We start from the raw sequence: 25,356 nt of genomic DNA on the forward strand, positions 1-25,356 counted from the left end.
CTTAAACATTGACGCCGCACGAAAGTAAAGAGCGGACGGACCGCACAGGCTATCTATCCTCTTCGAAGTCTAAAGATTTCTTATTTTCGTTAACGTAGAAGACTCTGAGAATTAAAACACCCACAAGCGGCCCACCGTGGTCCCGTGGGGATCTTTTTGGGTGAAATTAAGAAGCCTGGAAATAATTAAGAGCCACGGAGTTGAAATTAAGAGGCTCGCACGTCTTTCTGGGATCGCCACGTGGCGGAACCTTTCCGTCCTACGTGGCACCCGTATGTCGAATCGGATCGGGCGTGATTAGGGGAGGAACGGAGAGAGGAGATACAGAGAGAGTTCTCTATATTGGTTTGCCCCAACAGAAATCGCGTCATCAAGCTTCCTTGCTTCCTAATAAACCCTCTGAAAAAATAGAAAGAGAAAGATTCAGGGGAGAAAACCAGAGAAAAAAAATCCTTTTGAGAAGAGAAAAAGCGGCGAAAACCTGACTTGATCTCGCCGGCTGAGCAAATCAATCCGTCTATAGGCCGATCGGAGCTGCCCTTCACTGCCGGTTTTGGTCTCTGAGGATTCGATCTAGTTGGGAGTTGGAAGTATTGGGGTGCCGCGGATCCGAGGGATCGGATCTAGGTTTCGTGGGCGATACGTGGAAGGGAAGCGGATGAGCAACGCATGTTCCAATCTTCTCGGAAAACGATGAGATGGGCGTCATTGCTTAAGGACATCAAAGAGAAGGTCGGTTTATCGCAGTCGCAGCATCAGACCGCCAACTCGTCCCCCGCCGTCGCAGCGGCTGCAGCCGCGGCGTCCGGAGCTGGAGCCTCAGGAGCGCCGGATTCTTCCTCGACACCATACGTTTCTCCGAGTTCTTCCCCTGCCAGGTTTGTTCAAGCACTTGCTTTTATGATGATTTTATGTACATTTCTGGATTCGGATTCTGGTTTGTCTATACGGTGTACTTATGGTAGAGTGTAAGAGGGGTAAATTGTTTGGATCATACATGAAAATCTAATTTGAACTGTTTTGGTGGTGGGGACTGAGTAAAAAGAGGATATTGGTGTAAAAGAAGGATTTACCAGATTGAGAACTCGTATAGATAGAAAGCGTATGGCGCCTTCTCGTGGCATAGTCTTTGATTATAATTGGATGCACCATCAACTTGTATTATTTTGATTCCAACTTCATGATCAATGAAGATTTGAACAAGTAATGTTTAGGAGTAAATTGTTGTATACAGGTGATAAGGTAATCTTGGTAGATTATCCGAGTTTAAGTGGCTTGCCCTCAATTATAAATCATTTTTAGCCGTTGTATTATTCGAATAAATCATTCTTTGTATTCACTGCTAGTATATGCAACTGAAACTGATAAGTTTTAATGGAATGTCGCCTGGTTGAAATAACATTTTGGGAAAAAAGAAGTCCTAGAAGGTATTTTGGACAATAATTACAGGTGTGATGAGGATGATGAACAATCACATCATTTTAATTACACTCAAAATCAAAATAAAATGATTTGCTGTAAGGTGTGCTTATGGAATTATGAGGAATATTTATTAGAAGGAGCTTCAGAATTTGCCATGTAAGCTGAACTAATGGGAAGAGTCAAGAAAAACTGTGCAGTGATTTCTCATCTTTATAGACAAAACTACATTACTATTTCTCCTTGAAGCCAGAAATATGAAGGATTAAGGATAATGTTGCTATGCTATCCAATCTCTTTTTTTTTTTGTTAATCTATATAAGAATATGTTGTTCTCTGGCTTATGTTCACTCCTGCTTTTTAACAAGAGGTTTTTGTGCTCTAACTTGCCTGGGAAGCGATGAAGAGTGATTTACCTTGAAATTCTGTGCTAGGCGTTCAACTTGGTTGGCTAGCCCATTGTTCTATTTGAATTTCTCAATTAATCTTAGGACGTGCTAATTACTTAAACAAACTTCTTGGTTGGGAGGAGTGGGAAATTTGAGTGGGCTTGGTGATAGTGTTGGGTAATTTAAGCAACTAGGATTGCTTTATATCTTAATTTCACCCAATATATCCCAAATACCATTAGGTCTTCATTCCTTTCCAATTATCTCGACATGTTTATGCACAACCTTTCCCACTTTGCTTTAGTGAAATTTGGTTCATTAAATGTCATTTCATCTATAAGCAACCAAATGCTGCAAAAACAAAATAAAGCAAGCCAAAAGTAAAAGTAAGAGAATAAAAATATAGAGGAAATGTAAACTCAATTTCTCTGGCTTGACATGAAATATACATAACACTTTGTCAATGAAGATCATTGTATTTCATATTATTCATTGTTGTATTGGATTGTATATAAGCTCTTATATATAAGCTTGGTGGATACAATTGTATTATTTGTTTCTAAAATACTAACACCTGGTCCAACATGGATGAAGTATTGCACGTTTAGTTTGTAGATGATAAAATTCTTAACCAGCCAATTTCATGAAAATCGAACAGATAGTTAATTATTTAATTTACTTTTATAATTTTAAATGGTCTTCTGGTGAATTTTTTTATAGTTCGTGAAGAGTATGATCTTTCAATTATCCTAATTTAAGTATATCTGCTCCAGGTTTCTTGTGTGGTTTAACCTTTCAGTTCTTTTGCAACCTTTCATTATATAATTTTTCTCATAGACGATTTTATCTTGTAATTAATTTGTTGTGTCATATGCTACTGCATATCTTTGTATCTGTTTTGGAAATGCAGAGGAAAATATGAATTGGAGGTTGATTTTAAGAGGTTCTGGGAAGAATTCCGCTCTTCCAGCTCTGAGAAGGTTTCCTTTTCAACTAACATGTTCCATACACAAAACCTCATTTGTTTTATAGTTTACTTTATGATTTTAGCATAACGATTGTGCAACTTTTTCTAAAATTTATCTTTGCAGGAGAAAGAAGCGGCTTTAAACATGGCACTAGATGCCTTTTGTAGATTAATGAAGCAGCAATCTGATGTAGCTCACTTAGTTACCAAGTATGAAGACCTTCACTTGTATTACTTTTTTGTTTTTGATATGTTTATATTGGCATTTTATTTGCAGCGAAAAGCTCTTTTTATAAAGGAAATTCTCATACATATCTATAAAAACTTGTGTTAACCTTTTTCTATTCAGATCTTTCATTGACTAACATGCATATCCTTTTAAAAATGATTAAATTGGTAAATGTTTGATCTATGGTTGCAATTTGTTTTTCTTTTAATTGTGATTTTCTATATTTGTTTTATTAATTGAGAGCAAAAAAAATATTTGATTACTCCACTGAAAATCTGTGCAACTATTTACAGATTTGCTTGTGATTTCAACCAATTTATGATTCTAGCCTTTCAATTTTAAAATATAATCTGAAGTGTTCATTAGCTTCACCAATTAGTTCTCATATTTAAATTCTAAGGGTTGTATTTATGAGCTTGAATTTTTAAAGCATAAAGTTGTTTCTATGAATTTTATTGCTATTTAAGTGTAAAGCTCCTGTAAATGTTTTTTTTTTTTTCATTGTTTACTTATTTTTAATGATTTTATTGCTCCTAATTCTTAACAATTTTAATTTGCATTTTTAATTTTTTTAATTTTTTTTGCAGTTAACAACAAATATTATTTCTGGTTTTAGAAAAAATTAGAAAGCCCCCAAATTATTTGTGTTGTGGCCAATTTAGTCTCAGAGCTTCATGTTTCTCTAATTTAGTTTCTTAACATTACAAAATTGATCCAAAATAGTCATTAATGTTGTAATTGTGATATAAAATTGATCATAATTTAGTTCCTCGACTATATAAAATGGATCCCAATTTAATTCCAAAAGGGTCATTTTGGATTAATTTTATATAGTTAAAAGTTTAAATTGGAACTGATATTCTGGGACTAAAGTAGCCAAATGTGAATTGTTAGGGGACTATTTTGAAGTTTATCTCTACACACATAAGTTTAATATTTCACACAACTTATAATTTATTTTACAATATGAATTTAATTAAAGATATGAATTTAATTAAAGATCAATATGATATATCATTCATAATAAAATCATAAATATTTTTATATACTTCTATCATTTTTTATATTAGTTTGAAAGTATTTAAATGCATGTAATATTTTTTAAAATATTAAATTTTATTTAATTTATAGAATATTACATTGAAAATCTGTTAAAATTATTAATCCGTTGAATAAATATCCAATAAACTTCATCATTTGTCTTTATAATTTTATGTTTTTTAGTTTTTATTGCCGAACCATTCAGATATCAGTTTTCAAGCAAGTCATTTATAATATTTTCTATTAAAAAATACACAGTATAATATAAAATTTAAATTAAAATAAATTTTAGTATTTTAAATATAATATTGATGATGTAATTTAAGATACACATATTTCTAAGTGCTACAAAATGCATTACAAGTACAAGTTTGAACTAATTTGTCGGATTTGACTAGCTTCAAAAGAAGACCAAATAGTTTTTTTTTTGTTTTGAGAATAACGAGCGATAAATCTTACTGTATGGCTTGAACCCATGTCTTTTTAGAAACAACCTTCTCCAATCATTGGGCCGTAGATCATTTTACAAACCAAAGCTCTTTATTATTACAATTTTTTACTTGGATATCATTTGGATCAATAAACAATTTAGCTATCATAAGACAAACCTCTTGGTTGGCCTAGTGCAAAAGATCATTCTCACAATCTTACAATATAATTTCCATCACTGTTTGGTTAGTTTCACAAAAAACTATAATTTCCATCACTGTTTGGTTAGTTTAACAAAAACTGTAAACTAGAGCTTAGCATAAAATGTCTTGGCATGCTATTAATGATCTGTAAAATGGTAGTTTCTTTCAAGTTTGATTTATTTTTCAGGGTAAATACTAGATTTTGTGGCAATTTCAGGCCTCAGATGCAATTTTTTTTGTTGTCAGAGCATTTCCACCTTTAAAATTGGAGAGGGCTTCTCGATTGGCATGATGTTAAACTACAAAAAATTTCTAAGAATTTGTAAAAGGGCTTCTTTCTATATAACTAAAAAAAAAAACTTTTTCACTTGGTTTATTTGTTGGTGTTGTTTGGGTTATTGCAAAATGGGTGTAAGGTAATAGAATTTAGATAGAGTTGCCTTTTATGTGCTCTGTCGACATCACATGAAGCAATCTCATTGTTCATATATTTTTAAAATGTTGGAGAAAAAATTTGTTTACAAAAATAAACTAACTAATTTGTTAAAAGTTAAATTGCATCTTCATCTTAAATGATTTATTAATGTTGACTGCCTCAACGAAAACCTAAATTTAAAACTCCATGAATCTTGTAAAATCTTAAAGTACATAATTCATTACAATTAATATTTAGGCTATTTAGATTGATTTTCTTTAAAGAGGTTGTGAGTCAATATAGATATAGTACATATGTATTATTTGTCAGTTTTCAAGTTTTTTTATCGTATCTTCCCCGGGAATTAGTTATTGCATATTTATTAGTATCCATTATGACAAATTAGTAAGTTAGCAAATTTATTACTTACATCATATAATAGTAGTCGTTTGCATAATTTACTTGATTTGCATGAAAGTCTTATTGCAAAATAGATAATTTATTATGATAATTACAAGTCTATTGCTAATGTGAACAAAAGGTGTGTAGAATTAAATCAGGCGATAAATAATGATATGTTCAAATTATAAAAGGTTTCTTACAAGAGCTTTTAAGAAATTATATTCCAAAAAAAAGACACCATATAAAATAATGCAACGTATCAAGTCAAATACATATAAATTAGTAACCCCAAGAATTTGTTGTATTAATTCAATTTTCAATGTATTTGATTTGTTCTTAGTTTATGAAACAATAAATAATACCTTGGATTCTTCTATCTTTCTATCACTTCCTCGTGAAATCATCCGGTGCTTTACCAGGCAGTTCTACATATCTTGTTTTAAAATTGATTTTAGATAATGTGATTGCTTCCATTGAATTTTAGTTATTGATGATATCTTGTGTACCAGAGTGAAAATCCTATTTGTAACTATTCTAAATTATTTTATAGGAAACACAATAATTATTACCATATTTTTTATGATTATGAAACATTCAATTCATTGCAGACAAATTTTTTCTAAGGCTAGACTTGGATGAAAATCTTGAAAGTTTATACTTGTCGAAAATGCAAGTTGTGCTCATTGAGACATGCAAATTAATGATCTTAGCAATGTTTCTATTAGTTTACTTTAATTATTTTTATTTCGTAAGTTTTAAATTTCAACTTCAGTTAATTTGCTCTTTACATATCTTTTTACATATATCTAATACAACATTTTTATTTCGTGAGTTTTAAATTAATGTTATTAAGTTAAGTGTTGCAGAGATGAGGATGCTCAGGTGTATGAATGGCTTTACTCTTAGAAATAGGATACGAAACTAAGCATATACGTGAAAATGTTGTAGTAGCTCTAGTGGAAGATAAGATTAGAGAAAGTCGCCTTAGTTGGTTTGGTCATGTAAAATGTCGGCCTTCCGATGATCCGATTAGGAGAGTAGATGTATTAGATTTGCCTTATGTTAAGGTGGTAGACCTAAAAAGACTTGGTTAGAAAATATTAGAAATGACATTCTTTATTAGCTAGATTTAAATGAGAATTTCACTCCTAATATGATAAAATGGAGAAAAAAGATTTATTTAGTTGACCCCATGTAGTGGGATAAAGGCTTGATGTTGTTGTATTTGATTGTTAATAAAGTCAATGACAAATACGAAGCATGAGATCCAATCATGTAGGTGTATCTTTTGTAAGTCATGACTGATATCAACAAACTATAAGATATTCGATTCACCCTTCTCTGTCCAAATTTTTTTTAACTAGGTTCTTTGTACGCTATAAAAGGCTTTTCTTAAACTTACTCTCTTTTTTTTCCTTATCCAAGTGTGCTTCTTTCATATAGTAAAATCTTGGTTTATCTTCCACAGGCAATTTTTTATTTAAATCATCATCAAATTATCATATACGGTGAATTTTGTATCTTTTTTATGGTTTTCATCAGAAGATATGAGTTTTGTCTAATTTAAAAATACGTAGATTGGAAGTTTGATATTGGGTGTGTGATTTTACGCATCTTATCCTAATCATGCATTAGGAACCCCAGCTCAAAGACATCCTGCATCAATTATTTTATAGGCGAGAGTAAATGATCATAGGCTTGAAAAAATCATGTTAGTTTAAAAGAATGAAATGTGATTTTTAACAGGCAAATCTACTACAAAATAATTTTTTTAAAGGAAATTAAAATTGAAAAGTATACAGAGCAACATAGAATCTTCATATGATTTTAATTAAATTTAAAGAGGTATATGAGTACCATAGAAATTAATTTGGTGGGAAAAAAGTGTCTGAGAATGTCAAAGAGGAATTGAGAAAGATGATTCATGAAGCTCCTCAAATATTTAGGAGAAGTTTATAGCTTATGATTAATAAGGATGATAATTTTCTGAATTTATGATATTCTAGCAATGATTGCATTGTCACAAACATAAAAAAACAATAATCCTTTAAGAGTTTCATTTAGCTTTTGTTTAACTAGTAAACACATACTGATATTGCATAGCTTAATTCTTTTTCATAAATTAAAACTATTTGGCATGTTTAAAAGCTTGTATTCTGTAAATTTTATGTTCATTAGAGCAAATGGAACTAGATCCAATAGACTTATAACAGCCACCAATTTGTAAGGAATTATCATCTCCTTGGGGGGATTAGTTGGAGTTTTAGATTTCTCTTTTAAGTTGGGTACTTAAGTTTTTTTTTTTTTCTTTCTTTTGTTAACAATACAAAATTTTACTTGATTTTTACATGCCGGCTTTTTATTTCTGTTTTGAAGGAAGAAGTGCGTTGAAATTGATTCCTTATTGTTATGGTATGCTCTTCCTTTCTTGCAAGCATGGGCGCAATAATCTTGATAAAGTGTATCATACATGAATGCCTTTTAGGGTTGTAACTTCTTGTAAAATAATCATCTTTTTTTGTCTTCTATATTGAATCCATAATTCTGATAATGTCTCGCCTAACATTTATACTTTCTGGTAGAAATTATGAACTGTGAGAATTTGATGAAGTTTTTTATTCATGGTTTGATTATATTGGTCAGTTCCAGATTTTTTCAAAATCATGCTTTGCTGGTTTTTCAGCAAAATAGCATCTCGAATTCTGCTATGGGAAGTTTTTTCTTGCTCTATTATATGTACGGTTTTCATTTGATATGTTTAACTAATAAAATTGCTCCAATCACAGGTTAGTTGAAGCACACATTTTTTCTTTTGTTGTTGGAAGAGCCTTTGTGACAGATGTGGAGAAGTTGAGAATGCATAGTAAAGGAAGATCCTTGCAAGTTGCGACGGTCATCAACTTCTTTTCTAATGTCACAAAGGTTTGTTCTTCTCTAAATTATCTGGATATGGTTGTTTTGAAAGACGCATTAAGCCTTTTTATGTAGGGGTGTTTCATTTTGAATTGTTAATCTTGCAGGATGGCATGAGTCCGGGTTCAAATTTTTTATATGCAGTAGAAGTTCTTGTGACAGGGGTACGTGGGACTTAATTTCTCTTTGAGCTGAAGACTTCTTATTTTGTATTCTTCATACTTTACTAAAAGTCTTTTAGTCTAAATATGCAATTAAAATTTTCTGCTTGCTTTTAACGTGATAAGTTTGCCATTATTCATACATGCCTTTACGTTTTCAAACCATTCAGTTCTTGACTTTATTTTTCAATGACAATCACAAGTTTAAATAATAATTTATTTATTTATTATCTGCAGCCAGTTGATAAACAGCCATTGTTGGACTCTGGCATTCTTTGCTGCCTTATTCAGATCTTGAATGCCCTACTGAATCCTGATGAATCTAGTCATAGGCTTTTTGTGGCAGATGAAGCAGTTTCAAGTGTTAAAAGTAGTGATGGAGATAATGTACATGTTCGTCGGCTAGAGGTACATTTCCATATTATAATATCCTTATTATGATTTGCATCCCTAACCTTCTTTGCCTATGAAGGTAACTTAAACTTGGTTCAAATGATGTTGATGTTCCTTATTTCTGTTTATTTTATTTTATTTTTCTAATTTTTGTTTAGTGGTGAGAAATGTAATTATATTATTTAGCTTACCAACTTGTTGCTGCTTCCAATTTCTGGCATGTAATTCATTTCGATATCTGTTATTTGGTCACTGTTTTTTTGTTCTATTGACAGGGCTGTACTAGAATATTATCTTCTTTGCGTCCCATGTTCCTTTTGAACTGCCTTGATTTAATTTTTAGTCAGATTATTAATGCTGTCAAATGCTCCTTTTGTTATGAAACATTTCATAGTGCAGTTCGGCTATTATCTTACCCGGCTGTATTGTATTTGTTGCGTTTGTATTAAACTGCAATCATTAACCCAGAAATATTAGGGCTTGTTCAACAATTCAACCTTTTTGGCAATTACATTGAAGTTCATATATTTGGGGAGGGTTAGGGAGGTAGGAGTCGTGGCAGCTGTCGATGTACTTAGCATGCTATTATCACAAACTTCTTTAAAGTATCAGAACGATTCCAAGCATAGTTGTAGTCTGGATAGCTCTGTTATTACTGCTTAATATGGCTATTTATTTAGAAAGTTGGCATTTACAACATGGAATCAAGATTGGTATTTCTCTTGAATAACTGAATTTGTCCCTTAACTTTTTTTTTTTTTTGAAAAAAATCAAAGTGGCCCCCGATTATATAGAAGTACCAATTTCTACATTAGTCTTTTTGTGGGATAATTTATCCATTTAAAAATCAATGAACTAAAATGAGACTTTTAAATAATTGGGGCTATTTTGATTCTTTGTAAAGAGTCCAGGGATCATTTTGGTCCTTATCTTCTTATCTTCATAAATTTCTTTTAACTGATAAGGAGAAATTTGACTGTGCAATAGAAAGTAACAATTACAGATGTATCTTAGGACTATGATGAAAATGAACAAAACAACATAGGATAAAATTGTGAGACTTGAAATATAAGAAATTAATCTTTCAAGATTGGTTTTTAAGAGAGATAAATTGGAATTATTTAGTAGACCCAAATCTAATGCGGTATTGCTATATAAGTTTCAGGAGTTTAGAAATAATCAATAAGTAGACCTGGTGGTGGAGTGAGGAGGCCCAGAGAGTTAAGGAAAGATAATGCGCTTTCAAAGAGTGACAAAATATGAATAACATTTTGGCTTATAATGGCTATAATAAAGTTAGAAATCCTGAAAGATGTTAGAAAGCTACAACTTTTGATCGATGATAAGCTACTATGGACAGAAAATTATATTTATAAAAATAGCTAAGACATGATATAAGAGATCTAGAGCTTTGCTTAGGTTACATGCAATAGAAGTGAAGATATTAAGGTCTTAATTGAACTGAAGGCATTAATAAAAGATGAAAATTCTTCTTTGAGAAATTCTGAATCAGAGTTTTATGGAAGAAATGATTTTAGAAGAACATAAATAACAAACTAATAAGGTATATTAAAAATGATCCAAAAATTGAACTGGAGTTTTCTCTGAAGAAGTTGCATAAAAATAATGCTTTCGGTTAAGGTGAGGTTATGGGAGAGAGTAATAGCTCATGGGCTTACAAAATAATGTCAATTTTAGAGAATCCTTAGATTTCTAGGAAGATCCACAATTTAAAAATATTTTTTTTACTAAGACAACAAAAGAAAAAGAATAAAGAGTAAATTTGTAATCTTTATATGATTTGTATTGATCTTGAGAGGTTCTTAAATTGTGTACCATAAGAATTGGTTCGGTAAGCATTAAGAAAATAAGTGCACTAAAAATATGTTGAAGTTAGTTAAAATGTATAAAATGGATTGTTAACTTATATTAGTAGTAGTTATGGAGTGGCGGAAGAGTTTCGAATTATTATGGGATTGCATCAAGTAATAGCAATATATGTATATCTTTTGTATTTGTTAGGGAGATGTTTATAAAGGATATTCAAAATGAGTAGCTTTGGTAGATGCCTTCTATAGGTGGCACAATTCTTATCAAGGAAACATCTATTGAAATAAGTGAACAATTAGAATAATAGAGAAAATTCTTATAAGATGAATGACTTAAGATTATTTGAGTAAGAATGAGTATATGAATTTTCGTGGATTATAAAAATGGGAAAAAATTATTTTGGATATCCTGACTAAAATACCGAGCATATACTGAGCGGTACTGAGCATGTACTGAGCATATATTTGAGGCGTACGCCTCAGCCAGAATTGCACAATTGCGCCTCTGAGGCGCGCCTCAGTCCAAGTGAGGCGTACACCTCTGCCAGGAGAGGAATTGCGTAAGCCTCAAGGCAGTTTTGGGTCAAATTGCGCAGAGGCGCCTCTTATCGCGCAATTTTAAACAGAGGTTAAGATATATTTCAAAATTATTGGATTTACTATGAGATGAGTACAATATATGAATAATCAATCAAAATTCTTCTTATAACAAATTCGGTGCCTTCTAATTTCATTATGACCAAATTTTAGTTAAGATATTCTGTCCCAAAAAAATTTCTATAAACATTAGTAGTCAATATTTCTAAAAAATAATGTAACACAAGTATTTTGGATCTATTATATAAAATAGTATGAATGTGATTTTTAGAGTTATGGCTTGGTGATTGAAATGGAGAAGTGCTTTTAAAGTATTATTCGATAAATGAATTTTATGGAGACTTAAAAAGGATAATTTTATAAACTTAAAATTAGGCCATACATATTGTATGGATTGTTTTTTTTTGTTTTTTTGTTTTTTTTTTTATGGTGGAAAGTAATTAATAGCCAAGTTGAGTAAAGCAAATGTGAGAAAGTTAAGGTGGATGCATGAAGAAATTAGGAATGATCATATCAGTAGGTGTCATCAACTGAAGATGAGGCAGAATTATTTGTGGTTTAAGCAGGTACAAAAATGGTAGAAAATGCATCCATAAAATATATAGTTAATGTGGAGCACTTAACATGATCAAAAGGAGAATGAGGATTCATAAAGCCATAACTAGTTGGGACAAGGCTACTATGATCATGCGAAATTTCATTAAAGATAAATCTTAGAAGTGCAAAAAATTAACTCAATAAAAAGATTGATAGCTTTGGACTGATATGGTTAGTGCACTGTTCATATGTTGAAGATTTACTTCCTTTCAATTAATTGAAGTTGTCATCGAAATATTGAGGTGTTTTGAGCAAGTGGACCTGAATGATGTTGCCAGAAAGACCTGAGGTTTATTTGGGAAGCAAGTTAATGATAAAAAATAGAACATTTGTAAGATGAGCTAGATTGGCTGATTGATTTAATACCTTCAAGTCTTCACCTTCAATAGAGAAAATGATGCAAGACGGGAGAGGGGGGAGGTCATGTGAATTTGAATTTTCAAATTGATTGGCAAAGAGAGGGAAGGGGTTTACTTAATTATTCCCTTAAATGGAATTCCAATTTTGTGAAGGAATTAATTAGAATAGAGAAGGGAAGAGAATAAGGGGGGCGGCCAAGAGAGAGGAGGGGGAGAAATTAAGAAAGAGAGAGAGGAAGGAAATAAATTAAGAAATATGAATTTAATTTCAGATTTCCTAAAATGAAGGCGGGAATATTTTGAAATTTAAACTATCCTTAATGGGGACTAAGGTAGGGCGGCTAATGGGAGGTATAAATGAGATTTAATTATGAGATATGGGTTTAATTGGAGAGAGGAAAGAAAGGGAAGGGGGGCCAGCCAATGGAGGGAAGAGGGGAGCGTCCACATTCAACGTATGTGGATCTTTGCATTGATTATTGATTGATGACTTCAAATCTAAATTAATTTCAGATTTGTATCAATTGGGGATGCTTCCTAAAATACCTTCATTAATCTGGAAAGTATTTGAATTCAAATTTGAATACTTTCCAAATCAATAGTGATCTAATTTAGGAAATTTATGAATGGAGGGGAGTAAGGTGACCGGCCATGCAAGTGGCATTAATGGAGATGATTGGGGGTGGATCAAAGGGCCCAAATCAAATCCTAATTGAAATTCAAATAGGTTTGATTTAAATAACTTTTCTAAAATGAAACAAAATAGATTAGGAAAAAAATTTCAAATTTTAAATAAAAGAAATGAGATTTTAATACTATCCTTTTGTGATTTGCATCCAATAAGGAAAGCACTAAAGAATAATTCAAAATTTGGAGGCAAATGGAGAGGGATTGATTGGGGCCGGTGGTGGTTGAAGGAGGGGAAGTGGGGTCTTGGGTAGGCGGCTAGGTGGAGGGAATAGGGGAGGTGGCCGGCTAGGAGGTGGTGGTGGAGTGGTCGACGAGTGGAGAAGGAGAAGAGGGAAGCTTGGCCGGTGGCTATGGAGGGTTTGGCCAGTGGTCAAGGGAGAAGGAGAGGTAGAGCGGCGGCTTGAAGAAAGAAGAAGGGGAATTATAGAAGGAGAAAGGAAGTGTAGGGAAAGAAAGATAAACCATGAGCCCAGACACATCCTGCGGCTGATGGGTGCTTCGTTGCCCTCACCTAGGGACTTCAAACCACGAGCCCGAATACATCCTGAGGCTGGTGGATATTACGCTTCCCTCACATAGGGATCTCACCGAAGTTTTTCTCCAAAGAACAAGAATGCATAAATTTTTTTTAATAAACCATCATACCAATACAATAGCAAGGGCCTCTATATATAGGCCTCACAATGAAAGAAACTCAAAAAGACAGACATGCCCGTAGGGCTTACAAAGGACAACTCCCTCAAAAGAGGTAAAAATGCAAAATGCATAAATTAAAAAAAAAATACAATTAGTTAATTAAGATAAAGTGGAATGATCTTGGCCGTTGATCTTCGTCTCTTCCTTAGATAAACATTCTCCGTTGGATGTTCGCATCAAAAAATATTCAGTCAAAGAAGTTGTTTTACATCGAGATAATATTAGAAACAGAAATTAACCTGTCCCTTATGTATTAGGACTTAGAACCACTAATGACTACCTTAGAAACCCCAAACTTTAGCTAGAGGGCACACATAGAATCATAAAACATGTATTTTTTTATGAGTGTGGTAAGTTGAGGCCAACATTCCTTATGCTTAGCTTAATCTGATAAAAACTTCCAATTACATGCAAGCTATATGGGGTTTTCCTACAAAAGTATGTTGGTGCGTGCTGTACTTTAGTATGGAATAAACTCTCTATTCTTGTTTCAACAATTTACTATTTTGTACAATAAGCTCCAGCATTCGCACAAGCACCTAAAACTCAAGCAACTACTGACACCTTCACAAGTTCACATGCTAATGCAAACCAGAAAATACAGTGCATTTCTCACTCATCGTAAAAAAATAGTGCAACTGATTAGTGTTTCTTATGACGGCTACAAATTTGAAACACCACACGAGAATCTTTTCTTTTTTCAATGTGTATAACTTGTTAGCTATTCTGTTTGCAGGTAGAGGGAAGCGTAGTGCATATCATGAAGGCCTTGGCAAGCCACCCTTCAGCCGCACCAAGTTTGATTGAAGATGATTCACTTCAACTTCTGTTTCATATGGTTACAAATGGTTCTTTGAATGTTTTCTCCCAATTTAAAGATGGTCTTGTCCGTTTGCATACCATCCAACTGCATCGACATGCCATGCAGGTTTGTATAGCACATACTTATAAACCTACTTCAATTTTCCTTTTCTGTGAGATAGGTTACCTGTTAAATTACTAATTTTATTTTTGTTAATTTTGTTTTTCTTATATTAAATGTAGATACTAGGCCTTCTTCTTACTAATGATAACGGAAGTACTGCAAACTATATACACAAGCATCATCTGGTATGTATTTCAGTTTCCTAGAATGATCTCTCTTTCCATTGCATTTGCCATATATTCATTTTTTAAAAACTTTTATTGTATGAGTACATGAACCTAGATTTTTTGCATTTCTAAAAATGAATATAATCTCAAAATTTCAACCAATTGTTCTTAGCGTTGTTTTTGTTCCTTGAATGCCTTGCTTAAAGGGCATTTGATGTGTCTGCCTCGAGGTGTGCTTCATTATGAGGTGCCCAATAAGTACCTAAAAGCTTACAATTTTTTGTTTAAATGATTTGTATGCTTTTTTCATTTGAGGCTTATGCCTCGGGGCTATATACCTGGATACATATGAGGCGAATGCCTTGAATTAAGACACAATAAATCACACTTTTAAGTTCCATAGTTGTGGTTTTAATTTTTGTGTTTAGAATTTAGACCGATTTAATAATAAGAAGCTAAGGTTTGTTTTATTTTAAGTTTATGCCAATGACTCAAATTAACATCTTTATTTTTTGAACTGATTATTTTTCCTTTTATTTTTGTATTTTTTTCTTTTCTTTAAGTTTTTTTAATTCTCTTTGAACTGTGTTTAAATTTTCTTTTAAACACATTTTATTTTATTTTTCTGTCTTTTTTTTTTCATTTTCTCTTTTAAGTATTTTCTTTTAAATCTTTTTAATTGATTTTTTTTTGCTTTTGTCTTAGTTTTTTTTTTTTACTTTTGGGGTTTCAAAATTTTTTATATTTTGTTGAGTGTTTATGGCTTATATGAATTCCCTTTAATTTTTCTGAACACAGTTTCATAAATGCATATGAAATCAAAGAATTTCTTGGAGAGATTTCACCTAACACAACTTATTGATTACAATCTAATTTCAAAATACAAAATTTATGAATGCAAAATTCAAAATACAAACTGATTGTTGCAACACAAGCATCTTATGTCAACGATGGCTATAGACTTTGAGATTTGAATCAATTTTGAGATTTCTTTTATGGCTTCTCATATGGTTTCTCTGTGAAGGTTATCTATTACGTTGAATTCTTTTCTCTTGAACCTGCTACGAGTCACTAAAGGATGATAGTGGAGTTTGCTGCATGTCTGAAACTACGTTAGAACTGGAAAGCATCTGTATTAGAAATTATTTGAGCTTCCATTTAAAACCATTCCACAAGCATAAACTTAGATATTCACTGAATGTCAAAATGGCAATGATTTGATTTTATATTTCTCTACTATAGCATGTCTGTGGAAGCGCATGGCCAAGAGAAAGGAAAGATAGAAACAAGTTAACTGTCTTGGCAGATCCTTGGGCTTTCCTTTCTATCAGTTTATGGCTAAATTTTAGTTTTCTTCCTTTTGATCTTTCTCATCACCCCTTACTAGATGCTCGATATTATGTTTAGATCAAAGTCCTTCTTACGGCAGTGAAGGACTTCAATCCTGAGAAAGGAGATCCTGCATACACAATGGGCATCGTAGATTTGCTACTTGAATGTGTGGAGTTGTCAGCTAAACCTGGTATATTCATCCATGAACTGCTATTATCTTCTTTGATTTGCATATAAGTTCAGCTTGTTTTTCCTTTTTGTCATATTATTGGAAAATGCTCATTGCAGTTAACTTTCTCAACCTGTTGTTAATTGCTTTTGATTGCAGAAGCTGGTCAAATTAGACTTAGGGAAGATATACACAATGCTCATGGCTATCAATATCTCGTACAGTTTGCATTAACACTATCCAGCTTGCATAGGGATACGATCATTCAATCTGCTAATCCAGACTCTTACTTTCAAAATTCTGATTCTTCATTCGTGTTAGAACAGGAGTTCTCTGGTAGAGGGGATCCCCCCCAATCCCAACTTTCTCCAACACTGTCAAGGCTGCTTGATGTTCTAGTAAACCTTGCACAAACAGGCCCTGCAGACCCAATTTCTACTGGTAGAGGTTCAAAATCTGATTATGGGAAGGCTTCTACTCATAACCGAAGTCGCACATCTTCTCGCGAAAGGTTTGGTGATGAGATGTGGGAAAAGGGCGACATGAGGATCAAAGACCTTGAAGCAATCCAGATGCTGCAGGACATTTTTCTGAAGGCAGACAATGTAGAACTGCAAGCAGAGGTGTTGAATAGAATGTTTAAAATATTTTCAAGTCATCTGGACAATTACAAGTTGTGTCAGCAGTTACGGACGGTTCCTCTGTTCATTCTAAATATGGCAGGATTTCCTGCTTCATTTCAGGAAATAATTCTTAAAATATTGGAATACGCTGTTACTGTTGTGAACTGTATTCCGGAACAAGAGCTGCTTTCACTCTGCTGCTTATTGCAGCAGCCTATTAGCACTGTTCTAAAGCACACAATTCTTTCCTTCTTTGTCAAGCTTTTATCCTTTGATCAGCAATATAAAAAAGTTCTCAGGGAAGTTGGTGTCCTTGAGGTGCTGCTGGATGATTTACGACAGCACAAGTTTATCTCCGGCATTGAACAGCAGAATAATCCATCCAATACTTTTGAGAAAACCCTAAGTTCTAGCGGCTTCAAGAAACATATGGCGGACAAAGATGCCATCCTTTCATCTCCCAGATTTCTTGGATCCGGTTCTTCGAAGTTTCCCATATTTGAGGATGAGGGTACCTCAGCTGTGGCCTGGGATTGCCTTTCTTCCTTATTGAAGAAATCTGAAACAAACCAACAATCATTTCGTTCATGTAATGGTTTCAGTACTGTTCTTCCCTTTCTGGCATCAGTTAGCCATCGATCAGGGGTTCTGCGGTTGTTATCCTGTTTGATAATTGAAGATTCTCTGCAGGTATGCAAGTTTATCCATTCTTACAATATATGCTCATTCCTAGAACTTTAAGGATTGTCATCTCGGATGGCCATGGAACTTTTTTAACAAAAAGAATCTGGGAAATCCAATGTCTTGTTTACTGTAAATATTATTTAAGAAAGCTTACCATCCGTTCTTATTGTATAGAGACGCATTGCTTTTACCATCCGTTCTTATTGTACAGAGACGCGTTGCTTTTACCATCCGTTCTTATTGTACAGAGACGCATTACTTTTTGTTATTGTTATGTTTATTTTTAATCATTGACAGTTTTGCTTTACCAGACTCACCATGAGGAATTGGGCTCACTGGTTGAAGTTCTTAAGAGTGGAATGATCACAAGCGTGTTGGGGTCTCAATATAAACTTGAAAACAATGCTAAATGTGACACTTTTGGAACACTATGGCGTATACTTGGTTCAAATAATTCTGCACAACGAGTTTTTGGTGAAGCTACAGGCTTTTCTCTTCTATTGACTACATTACATAGTTTCCAAAATAGTGATGATGCCACTCGACATTCTTCTTTACTTGCCAATACAAAAGTTTTCAGTTTTCTATTGCGTGTTATAACAGCAGGAGTATGCAATAATCCCATTAATCGTGTAAGACTTCATGCAATAATGTCTTCACCGACATTTCATGATCTTTTATGCGAGTCTGGTTTGCTATGTGTGGATTGCGAAAAACAAGTCATCCAGTTGTTACTGGAGCTGGCTCTTGAAATTGTTTCTCCACCATCTATGCAAGCAGAAAGTGGGTCGTCTTCTGATACTTTTGAGGAGGAATGCAGTTTTCTTTCAAATCCTTCACTAGCTATAGACAGGCCTGACCAAGAGCGGGTATATAATGCTAGTGCTGTGGGACTGCTGATCCGGTCCTTGTTGCTTTTTACTCCAAAAGTGCAACTGGAGGTACTGAAGTTCATTGAGAAGCTTGCTCATGCTAGCCCTTTCAACCAAGAAAGCTTAACCTCTATTGGTAAGAAGCATAACACTTAATATTCCTTTTCAAGTTTTCCATAAATAGTAATGCTATTCACTTAGTTTGGGTTCTTTATTACCTAGGTTCTATTGGACTTCTTCTAGAGATGATTAACCCGTTTCTTGCTAGCTCATCTCCATTACTATCTCATACTCTGCAAATTGTGGAGATTCTTGGGGCTTACAGGTAATTACTCTTTGGTGACGCTTCTCATTATAATATAGCTTCATGCGATATATTATGTAATTTATGACGAGAATTTCAATCATCACAGGCTTTCTTCTTCTGAGCTTCAAATCCTTGTAAGATATGTTGTTCAAATGAAAGTAAAAAGTTCCGGTCATCTCATTGTTGATATGCTGGAGAAACTAATCCGAATTGGAGATACGAGGGTGCAGAGTGTTTCTCTTGCTCCTTTTGTTGAGATGGACATGAGTAAAGTTGGTTATGCATCTGTTCAGGTGTCGCTAGGGGAAAGAATGTGGCCTCCTGCTGCGGGATATTCTTTTGTTTGTTGGTTTCAGTTTAGAAACTTGTTAAAAAGTCAGGTTAAGGATTCAGAATCTTTGTCCAAGACTGGATCTTCTAGAAGAAGTATTTCTGGTGGAGTTGTGCTGCGTTTATTTTCAGTTGGAGCAGTTGATGATGGAAACACATTCTATGCAGAACTTTACCTCCAAGATAATGGCGTTTTAACTCTTGCAACAAGCATCTCTCTTTCATTATCATTTCCTGGCATAGAACTACATGAAGGAAGGTGGCATCACCTTGCTGTTGTTCACAGTAAGCCTAATGCATTGGCTGGATTATTCCAGTCTAGTGTAGCATATATTTATATTGATGGAAAACTAAGACATACTGGAAAGCTAGGGTATTCACCATCTCCCGCCGGAAAATCATTGCAAGTTACTCTTGGCTCCCCAATTACTCATGCTAAAGTTACAGATCTTTCATGGAGACTTGGTAGCTGTTATCTTTTTGAGGAAGTACTTACAGCAGGTAACATTTGTTTTATGTATATTCTTGGCCAAGGTTATAGGGGATTGTTTCAAGATACAGATCTTCTGCGTTTCGTTCCAAGCCAGGCCTGTGGTGGGGGTAGTATGGCAATCTTAGATTCACTGGATGCTGAATTATCCTTAGCTGCAAATGTGCAGAAAGTTGATTCTTCTACCAAACAGGCGAATTTGAAAATGGATGGCAGTGGAATAGTTTGGGATTTGGAAAGACTGGGGAGACTTGCTTTACAGCTATCAGGGAAGAAGCTTATTTTTTCATTTGATGGATCATCTTCTGATGTATTTAGAGCATCCGGAACATTTTCCTTGCTCAATCTTGTTGATCCAACCTCTGCTGCTGCTTCTCCAATCGGTGGTGTGTAAATCATTTTACTTTTTTGTTGTTGCTGTTTTTATATATTTAAATCTTAAAAAGGATCATCAATGCTACCTTGGCTTGCAGGTATACCACGTTATGGCCGTTTTAATGGAGATATCTACATATGTAATAAACGTGTTATTGGAGATACTGTGCGCACAATTGGCGGGATGTCTATTGTCCTTTCTCTTGTTGAAGCTGCTGAAACTAGGGACATGTTGCACATGGCACTGGAGCTACTTGCATACTCACTTCATCAATGCCCTCAGAACGTGCAGGAAATGCAAGCATTACGAGGCTACCATCTACTTGCCCTTTTCTTGCATCGTAGGATGTCATTGTTTGACTTGCCATCACTGGAGATCTTCTTCCGGATTGCTGCATGCGAAGCTTGCTTTTCAGAACCTCAAAAATCCAAAATAAGCAGAGGAGTATCTTTCCCCTCTGGAACTTCAGCGGAGACCAGTCTCATGAATCTTACCTTGCCGAAATTTTCTGATGAAATATCATCTATTGGATCTCAGGCCGATTTAGATGACTTCTCAATTCAGAAGGATTCATTCAGTCACATATCGGAGCTTGAAAATTCAGAGTTACACGAAGAAAATTCAAACTGTTTTGTTCTTTCTAATGCTGATATGGTTGAGCATGTCCTTTTAGACTGGACATTGTGGGTCACAGCTCCTGTTTCTGTTCAAATTGCACTGCTTGGGTTTCTTGAGCGGCTAGTCTCCATGCACTGGTATAGGAATCATAATCTGACAATTTTACGTAGGATAAACCTTGTGCAGCATCTTCTTGTGACACTGCAAAGGGGCGATGTTGAAGTCTCTGTTCTGGAAAAACTTGTGGTGCTACTAGGTGTTATTCTAGAGGATGGTTTTTTAGTTTCAGAGCTTGAACTTGTTGTCAGGTTTGTGATAATGACATTTGATCCACCAGTACTGGCTGCACTCCATCATGTTGCGCGGGAGACAATGGGAAAGCACGTTATTGTGCGGAATATGTTGCTGGAGATGCTTATTGATTTGCAAGTGACTATAACTTCTGATGAGCTGTTAGAGCAATGGCATAAGATTGTTTCGTCTAAGTTGATAACATATTTTCTTGATGAAGCAGTACATCCAACCAGTATGAGATGGATCATGACTCTTCTTGGAGTTTGTCTTGCATCTTCTCCCACTTTTACCCTTAAATTCCGTAGTAGTGGAGGTTTTCAAGGTTTAACACGTGTACTTCCAAGTTTCTATGATTCTCCTGAAATATATTATATTCTTTTCTGTCTGATTTTTGGAAAGGCTGTATATCCAAGGATGCCGGAAGTTCGTATGCTGGACTTTCATGTCCTTATGCCTAGTGATGGTAAATATGTGGAGTTAAAGTTTGTGGATCTTTTAGAATCGGTAGTTACTATGGCCAAAAATACATTTGATAGATTGAGCATGCAAGTCATGCTTGCACAACAAAATGATAATATGTCACACCTAAATGGTAGCTTGGTCTCGGAGCTTGTAGAGGCCACAACAGACATTGGAGGTGATCTTCAGGGTGAAGCTCTGATGCATAAAACATATGCAGCACGGTTGATGGGTGGGGAAGCTGCTGCTCCTGCCACAGCTATGTCGATATTGCGGTTCATGGTAGACTTGGCAAAGATGTGCCCTCCTTTCTCTGCAATATGCAGGCGACCAGAATTCTTAGAGAGCTGTGTAGACTTATATTTTTCATGTGTAAGGTTTGTTGGCAGCTATTCTTTTTCATTTTTTTAGTTTGGTCTGTTTTTTTCTGTTTTACCTTTAACCCCTTGCTGTCTCACTAGATCAATCTTTTCTTTTTCTTCACTGCTTTTTGTCATCCAGGGCTGATTGTGCGATGAGGATGGCAAAAAATCTTAAGCCTACAGAAAATGATGAGAAAGGCATGAATGACAACGATGATAATTCTAGCTCGCAGAATACCTATACGAGCTTGCCAGCAGATCAAGAGCAGTCCAGTAAAACTTCTGTGAGCTTAGGTAGTTTTCCGCAAGAGCAGAAGAGTAGTAGCTCAGAAGATATAGTGGGAATGAATACCTTTGTTAGTGATAGTGTTGTGAAAATGGCTTCTTCTCCCATTTTGGAATCTATCACAACAGGCGAAAACACACAAACTCTCAAAAATTTTGAGAATCCTGAAATCTTGCAGAATACAACTAGTTTTGAGACAGTTGAGTTGAAATTTAATCATTCAAACGGAATTGCAGATCTAACCCCTCCAACAGATTCATTAAGCTCTGCATCAGTTTATCCGCCAGATTCTCCTATTCTATCTGAGAAATCATTTTCTAAATTATCCATAACGCCGGCCTCACCTGCCCTTGTGCTAACTTCTTGGCTTGGCAGTACTGGAGGTAAAGATGCAAAAGGAGTGTTGCCTGCTACGTCACCCATGGGATCATCTTTATCCATGAAGGAATTTGAAACATCGCCTGATGCACGGGCAATATTGCATGGTTTATCTGCTGCAAACATGTATTTTCCAATCAATACAAAAGTATTACTTGAAATTGATGATTTTGGATATGGAGGTGGCCCTTGTTCTGCTGGGGCAACTGCTATTCTAGATTTCATCGCTGAAGTTCTTGCGGATGTTGTCTTAGAGCAGTTGAAGGCAACTCAATTTCTTGAAAGCATTTTAGAAGCTGTTCCTTTGTATGTAGATGCTGATTCAGCTTTAGTTTTCCAAGGTTTGTGCCTAGGTAGATTATTGAACTTCTTGGAAAGGCGTCTCTTGCTTGATGATGAGGAAAATGAGAAGAAACTCGACAAGAGCCGTTGGTCTGTGAATCTAGATAGCCTATGCTGGATGATTGTAGACCGTGTTTATATGGGCTCTTTTCCTCAGCCTGTTGGGGTGTTGAGAACACTAGAGTTCTTATTGTCCATGTTGCAACTCGCTAACAAAGATGGCCGCATTCAAGATGCGTCTCCTGTAGGCAAAGGCCTTTTGTACATTACTAGGGGAAGTAGGCAACTTGAAGCATATATACATGCAATTTTGAAAAATACAAACCGTATGATAATGTATTGTTTTATGCCATCATTCTTAGCATCTATTGTGGAAGATGAGTTTATTTCTAATTTGGGCTTTCTGGCAGAGAGTGGTAAAGTTTCTGGTACAAAGACGGTTCAGGATGAATCTACTATCAGTATATGTACAGTTTTGCAATTAATAGTGGCCAACAAAAGACTTATTCTCTGTCCAAGCAATCTTGACACTGATTTGGTTTGTTGCCTTTGTATAAATCTCATTTCTCTTCTCCGTGACAAACGACAAGCTGCTCGAGAACTGGCAGTGGATGTATTCAAACATCTATTATTGCATCGTCGACCAGCTCTTGAGGATTTACTCGTCTCCAAGCCAAACCAGGGAAAAAGTTTGGATGTTTTGCATGGTGGTTTTGATAAATTGTTAACAGGAAATCTCTTGGTGTTTTCTGAATGGTTTCAGAAGTCAGAACAGACTATTAATATGGTTTTGGAGCAATGTGCTGCTATTATGTGGATTCAATGTGTTACTGGGTCAGCAAAATTCCCTGGAGTGCGTATCAAAGGTATGGAGGTTCGTCGTAAGAGAGAAATGGCAAGGAAATTACGAGATGCCTCAAGATTTGACGTACGACACTTGGAACAAATAAATGAAAGGAGATATGCGCTTGAGTTAGTTCGTGATTTGATGGCAACTGAACTGAGGGTCATACGCCAAGATAAGTATGGATGGGTTCTCCATGCTGAGAGTGAGTGGCATACTCATTTGCAACAGCTTGTTCATGAACGAGGTATATTCCCCGTCTACTCTTCTTCTTCAGAATCTCAATGGCAGCTTTGTCCCATTGAAGGTCCATATCGCATGCGCAAGAAACTTGAACGTTGCAGCTTAAAACTGGATATACTTCAGAGCATTCTGACAAGGGGATTTGGATTTGGAGACAATAAGCTATTGAGGGAAAAAACTGGTCTGGATACCCCGAGAGCTGATTCTGATCCATATTTCAATCTTTTGGCTGAAACTGGTGAGCAGAAGTTTAATGGGGATGATGAAGAGTCTCTTTTCAAGGACATTGATGAGTTCAAAGTTGAAAGGTCAGGATTTGGCCACAGCTCCTGGACCGATGATCGTTCCAGCAGTGTGAATGAGCCAAGTCTTCAGTTTGCTCAAGAACCTGGTGTCAAGTCTAGTTCTGGTTCTGCTCGAATAACAGAGAGTTTCAATGCAAGATCTGACATTGGCTCTCCAAGACAGTCACCCTCCATGAGGGGTGAAGACTTGAAAGGTGTTGATGAGAAATCAGAGAAAGAACTGCATGATAATGGTGAATATCTTATCAGGCCTTATCTTGAACCGTCAGAAAAAATAAGATTCAAGTATAATTGTGAAAGAGTTGTAGGCTTAGACAAGCATGATGGTATATTTCTTATAGGGGACCTCTGCTTATATGTCATTGAGAATTTCTACATTGATGATTCTGGATGCATATGTGAGAAGGAGACTGAAGATGAACTCTCTGTTATAGACCAAGCTTTGGGTGTGAAGAAGGATATTTCAGGAGGCATTGAATTCCAGTCTAAGTCACATTCTACATGGAGCATTAGTTCAAAATCATTGGTTGGTGGAAGAGCATGGGCTTACAATGGGGGTGCATGGGGGAAGGAGAAAGTTTGTACCAGTGGTAATCTTCCCCATTCATGGCATATGTGGAAGCTTGATAATGTTTATGAACTTGTGAAACGTGAATACCAACTTCGTCCTGTAGCTGTTGAGATTTTTAGCATGGATGGATGCAACGACCTTTTGGTTTTTCACAAAAAGGAGCGGGAGGAAGTCTTCAGAAACCTAGTTGCCATGAATCTTCCTCGCAACAACATGTATGCATTCATACTTTGACCCTTTTTTTCTGTTCTATTTTTGTTTTTCCATAATCTCTCGGGTGTACTGATTATTTATTTTACAGTTGTTAAGCTGTTGATTTGTCCTTGAATCTTTGTTTGACCAATCATAGGAAGTATTTAGTTTAGGAACTTGTACGGACTCGTTTGTTCATTATGCATTATGTGGAGGTACATTTGTTCTTTTAGATCAAAACGGCTAAATTTTCTTTTCTTTATTTCAGTCTAGAAATGTTATATCAAATTGTGTAATCCATCTTATAAAATGAAGGCAATGGTCAATTCATAAGAATAAAAATTTTGAGAAACCTAAAGAAAAAATTCTGGATTGGGATGTGTGATATTCTTTATTCTTATGCTTCAAGGACGCTTGTCGAAAGATGTATTTGTATCACTTGTGTGCTGTATTGTCTG

The 25,356-nt window shown here is 34.9% G+C and overlaps 1 protein-coding gene across 1 annotated transcript in view; it reads left to right on the forward strand.

Annotated features, from left to right (window-relative positions):
- The first annotated feature begins 340 nt into the window (after positions 1-340).
- Positions 341-25,356, forward strand: part of LOC110115569 (protein SPIRRIG) — a 36,936-nt gene continuing 11,920 nt past the window's right edge. Inside the window, exons 1-15 of the mRNA XM_020848832.2 lie at positions 341-878; positions 2,719-2,788; positions 2,900-2,985; positions 8,281-8,416; positions 8,515-8,571; positions 8,806-8,976; positions 14,466-14,657; positions 14,774-14,839; positions 16,229-16,343; positions 16,482-17,635; positions 17,941-18,637; positions 18,724-18,826; positions 18,915-20,014; positions 20,102-21,752; positions 21,877-24,921. Of these exons, the coding sequence (XP_020704491.1) occupies positions 670-878; positions 2,719-2,788; positions 2,900-2,985; positions 8,281-8,416; positions 8,515-8,571; positions 8,806-8,976; positions 14,466-14,657; positions 14,774-14,839; positions 16,229-16,343; positions 16,482-17,635; positions 17,941-18,637; positions 18,724-18,826; positions 18,915-20,014; positions 20,102-21,752; positions 21,877-24,921 (8,852 nt within the window). The 5' untranslated portion in view covers positions 341-669. The remainder of the gene's footprint in view (positions 879-2,718; positions 2,789-2,899; positions 2,986-8,280; positions 8,417-8,514; positions 8,572-8,805; positions 8,977-14,465; positions 14,658-14,773; positions 14,840-16,228; positions 16,344-16,481; positions 17,636-17,940; positions 18,638-18,723; positions 18,827-18,914; positions 20,015-20,101; positions 21,753-21,876; positions 24,922-25,356) is intronic.

The sequence above is a fragment of the Dendrobium catenatum genome, unplaced genomic scaffold, assembly GCF_001605985.2.
Source record: "Dendrobium catenatum unplaced genomic scaffold, ASM160598v2 fragScaff_scaffold_1508, whole genome shotgun sequence".
NCBI lineage: Eukaryota > Viridiplantae > Streptophyta > Magnoliopsida > Asparagales > Orchidaceae > Dendrobium > Dendrobium catenatum.